Source organism: Buceros rhinoceros, unplaced genomic scaffold, assembly GCF_000710305.1.
Source record: "Buceros rhinoceros silvestris isolate BGI_N320 unplaced genomic scaffold, ASM71030v1 scaffold15651, whole genome shotgun sequence".
In the NCBI taxonomy this organism is placed as follows: Eukaryota; Metazoa; Chordata; class Aves; order Bucerotiformes; family Bucerotidae; genus Buceros; species Buceros rhinoceros.
Genome location: NW_010394077.1, coordinates 66,428 through 71,453, shown reverse-complemented (window position 1 = coordinate 71,453; position 5,026 = coordinate 66,428). Strand labels below are relative to the sequence as shown.

The following is a 5,026-nucleotide window of genomic DNA, read 5'->3' as shown; positions in this document are numbered from 1 at the left end:
GTAGGGAAAACACTGAGAATTTTATTTTTTTGTCACTTAAAAGCAAAATTTAATGTAGGCTGTGGTTCATAACTTCATTGAGCTTTATTTGTTATATTTCACACTGCTTTTAGCATATGCTTTTGAATTGAAGATCAGCAGAACAGGTGTTAGACAAAGTATGATAATTGCTTTCTTTGTTCATTCTAATTTAATTCAGGTTATTTACATGTGAAAGGCCTAAATGCTTTCATTTTTTTTTTTGAGTCTTTTAGCATATGCTTTTGAATTGAAGATCAGCAGAACAGGTGTTAGACAAAGTATGATAATTGCTTTCTTTGTTCATTCTAATTTAATTCAGGTTATTTACATGTGAAAGGCCTAAATGCTTTCATTTTTTTTTTTGAGTGTTTTTTTTTTTTTTTTTCCCCCTCAACAAGGATTATCAGGAGGTTAAGACCATCCCTTGCTGTGATGTTGCTAAAACTACTACATTAAACCCCCTTTTTTTTCCTGTCACATGTTAATTCGTTATGAAAGGAAATGAGTCTTTGGCTAATACAATCAAATTCTTTTTCATGTATATCCAGTTGAAATTTTTTTCATTTTTCTGAGAAATGAAATATTTTTAGGGTTTTCACTCAGAGGCCATTAACGTTTCTTCCTGTCTCTTGTCGAATTGATGTAGGTCATAATGATTACGGTTATCAGCAACCGTCGTATCCTGAACAAGGCTACGATAGGCCTTATGAGGATTCCTCACAACATTACTACGAAGGAGGTATCTATATACCTTCACACACATACGCACATACATTCCCTTTCCTCCCCCACCCGCAACGGGAACAAAAATTCTTGCACAACACAACTTATACCCATGCAAAGCTCTTGTAGAATACTAGTTGCTGGCTGTCTTGAAAATTGCAGGGAACTTGAGGCATTGTCAATAATTTCTTGCAAACACCTAAAATATAACCACAATTTGCCATTTCTAACAACAGTAAAATGACTAAAACACTCTAGAGATTTTTTTTTTTACCTCAATGGAAATTTTTGTTTAAACATAAATTTGTTGGTTCAGTTGCATATCTTTTTGTGTGTGTATATATTTTGTATAATTATAGTGCCATTAGGAAACAGCTTGCTGATCTTGTGTAGCTAGTCTGTGCTCTTGTAGCTGTCCTTAATTTTGTCTTTTTTTTTTTAATTTTATTTAGCATAGTCATGATCTTATGACTGTGGTGTTCCAGTAAATGTAAAGCTCGTTTGGCAGAGATGCTGAAAATGCTGCAGTTCAACTTTGCAAAATTGGCTTTAACTGCAGTTTGTTTGGCCGAAATCCTTCTGTTTGGTTTGAGTTTTCTTTGTTTTGTTCAGTTTTTGAAATCGATACTGCATTTTCATTTTGTTCTTGTGTTGTTGGCTGTGCATCGTAGAAGGAAAAAACCCAGTAAAGTAGGTATCTTTATAAGTTCTTGCTTTCTTGCAATCATGTTACAGGAAACTCGCAATATGGTCAGCAGCAAGACGCATATCAAGGACCACCCCAACAGCAGGGTTACCCACCACAACAGCAGCAATATCCAGGGCAACAAGGCTATCCAGGACAACAGCAGGGTTATGGTAAGAACCTGAAGATGCAGACAGTGATGGCAGAAAAGACCAGGAGTGATCCTCATATGTTATTCCATCGTTGTTTTACGGAGTTGAAAGGCCAGGTTTATGCAAAGAAGTTTTATGCCCACAATTCCATTGGGCCAACCAAGAAAGGGTTAGAAGATGGCATCTTTTGGGAAGCAGATCCAGTGTCGGCAGTCTAGGACAGTGTGGTAGCATGGAAAACTGAGGGTGGCTAGAAAACATTCTAACTACGGTCTGTCATTTAGAAAGACCCAGGAAGACTGTTCTTTTCTATCTTCTGTAGGTGAACACATTGTCAGGAGGGCAGGGAGCTATTTCTAACCTTTCATCCCTGGATTTGCTGTTTAGAACAATGTATTTTAAAAACTTTTAAAATTTGATCCAACGTCTGTGAATCATGCCTTCAAAATTTTTGTACTGATCAATAAAGAATGGAATATAATCATTGCCAATGCAGCTTTCAAGCCAGTTTGTCTTGCGAATTTGCACTAGTAGTACAAATGCCAGGAATGAGAAATCCTATGCCACAAGTGAGATAATGTAGTCCTTGGATTCAAGGAGAACCTCCCACACTGGAAACTAAAAGTGGTAGTATGTAGTTTTTGTGCATTACTTCTGAAACTTGAATTCAGAAGAGCTTACTGAAAATAGAGCTTTTTAAAGTTTTACTTGCTTGCTTATTGTAAAGCTGTACGTATTTATCTCGGAAGAAGGAATTTCTGAATTCTAATTACATGTACTTTAACTTTTAGCTTTGCTGCAGGTTTAAGTGCTAAAACTTTCAGCCTTGTGGGTATGTGAGGAAGTGCATGGATGACTAGTTTGCCATGTAGATAAGTGCCAAATACGCATTAAATCCAGTTATGTTGAGACAGAGTTAAAAGGATCCACTGAGATTTAACAAGTTGTCTCCTTCTGGAGGAGATGGGAATGAATTGATAGTTGTAAAATAATATTCGTGTACTTATATTCAGCTAAATGTAACAAATGACAGATTGAAGATCGGAGTGAAGGTCCATCTATCTCACCATTCTGAATTAAGAAACATCTGACATTCTGAAAATTTAGGTTAAGAAATACTAGACGAAAGAGATGATGAAATCTGTTGGAGTAACTTACCCACTGTAATTTGTAAACCAGAAGAGTATATCTCTCAATTTTTATTTTTTAGCAGAAATAGATACTGAAGTTCCATTTTTATTTTATAAAATCTGTCACTGAATATTTAGAACTCAGCTATGAAGAATTACCATGAATAAATAAAACCAAGGTTCATTTGTCAGATGAACACAGCACTTTCTAGGATGTAGTATCCTTGCTCAGTTTAATATTTAATTGCTTTCTAATTTGCTCAAGTAAATCAGCATCCCAGTCATTATTATCAATCTTTAAGGTTTTGTTCCACTGTAGAAAACTGAAACTCAACGGTTCAAGGGGATTTGAGGCCTGAGGAGAATGGTAATAAACTATGGCGTTTTTCTTCTCCAGGTCATCTCGTTATTGTCTTATAGATCCAGAGAGTTACCAGCTGATGTCGTCTTAATCTCCTGTGCCTGTAGCTAAAGCTAGCCCTCTCTAGCACTGAATCACACTGTTTCTGAAACGTGACATCATCTTCTGATGTAAAATTTTTAAAAAGTTGGTTTGTTTAAAGGAAAGCACTTCTGAACAGTTGCAAATCTTACTGAGCCTGCCTGTTTTTAAAGGGTGGTACTGAAAAAGCTAGTGTAGATCCACTGCAAAAGCTCCATAAGGAGTGTCACTGAAATACGCAGTACACCATCTCTCTCCCAAGGTAGGAAATGGTGAGGTTAATTTTTTTACAGATTGTGGCCTCACTGCCTGATTGTAGTAACAGGCAGCTTCCAATAGCAGGCGGGCTGAGTCCTAGTGAATAGTGATAGAAGGAGTTTGTACTGACAAAAGAACTTCTTCCTTTCATAGCCGGAAAAGGCTGGAGCCAAAGTTTGGGGGTTTTCCTATCCTTTTCCTGGAAAGTTAAGATGACCAGAGGAGTACGGAGTAGAGGCTACTCTTTTTCCATCCCACAGTAGCATTTACTGGTTGTCGCGTCTCATGTTTTATGCATGTAACTGGCTTGCCTGACCTCCCATTTATGATTGCCTGCTGTGGTGTGAGAGCTGACTTTCTGGCAGTGCAGCAGTGCTAGTCTCTTCAGAAGGTCCAAATACTAAACATAGTTGATGATCTGGCTGTTCCTGGCATTCTGAAGTTCTGCAACTTGAGCAGCATCCAGCGTGCCTTCCTAAATTCTGCAAAGTGTGAATGTTTGTGGTTTGTCATTTCTGGCCTTGTTCTTCCCTGCCCAGTGACCTTGTGTGGAACTACATGCATTGATAAGAAATGATGAATATATATAAATAAAGGTAAATGTGTTTGTGGTTGGAGCACAGACCCTGTCAGCTAAGGCGCTTTGCGGGGTAAGAGGAGGACTGCTGATCCCTGGTATGTTTTTCGGTAGGAAAAGTCCCAGTTGAGCAATAGTGACACTTCCTAGCCCTGCTCTATTGTAAAAACTAGTGCTTTCATTGTTCCTTTCTCCCTAACACCATAAGCAATCTTCTTTTTCCTTTTTTGTTTTCATTTTAATCATCTCCAGGTCCCTCCCAGAGTGGTCCAGGACCTCAGTATCCCAATTATCCACAAGGGCAAGGCCAGCAGTATGGGGGATACAGACCCACACAGCCTGGCCCACCACAGCCACCACAGCAGAGGCCTTATGGATATGACCAGGTATTCTTTCATTTGATGAGGAACTTGTGATTCTTACACACTCATTTGCTAATCTGAATTTCTTGTGGACATTTAAACTAATGAATTTGAGGACATGGTCCCTAAGGTTTATTTATACAGTTCTTCTCATGGATTTCATTTCCAAGTGAGTTACTCAGAATAATTTGTCTGGAGATGTGATTAGCATTGTCCTCCGAGTTTGCAAAATTTTAATGCAATTTGGCAAAGTGAGACTCTCCAGGCAGTATTTTTGGACCTTAAAAATGAAGGCGATCTGTTTCATAGCCTCGTGGTGAATGACTAATACAAAAGATGAGGTTCCTGAATCTCATGGTGGATCATTCTTCATTACTGCTTTGCAAAAAAACTGATTAAATTCATTTTCCACCAACACAAAACCAGTAATCCTCCTCTCCAGCTGCAGAAGTGCTTCAGGTGTGCAGCTGAGGTTCTTCTGCTTTAGGGCTGTGTGGGGAGACTTGAAGCCTGTTTTTGCACAGATCTGCTCTGAGCAGTAAAAAGGAACACTGAACATGGGAAAGAAGTGACCTGAAAATCAATCATGTCTTTCCTGTCACTGCTAAAATAAGTTTAAAACAAACAAGAACCACCAAAACTCTAGGCTGGAGTTGTAGTGGAGGACTCTTGTAAA

The 5,026-nt window shown here is 38.4% G+C and overlaps 1 protein-coding gene across 1 annotated transcript in view; it reads left to right on the top strand.

Annotated features, from left to right (window-relative positions):
- The window catches only part of SS18 (synovial sarcoma translocation, chromosome 18), a 10,753-nt gene that overhangs the window by 2,706 nt on the left and 3,021 nt on the right, over window positions 1-5,026 (top strand). Inside the window, exons 3-5 of the mRNA XM_010145131.1 lie at window positions 668-760; window positions 1,480-1,602; window positions 4,241-4,374. Of these exons, the coding sequence (XP_010143433.1) occupies window positions 668-760; window positions 1,480-1,602; window positions 4,241-4,374 (350 nt within the window). The remainder of the gene's footprint in view (window positions 1-667; window positions 761-1,479; window positions 1,603-4,240; window positions 4,375-5,026) is intronic.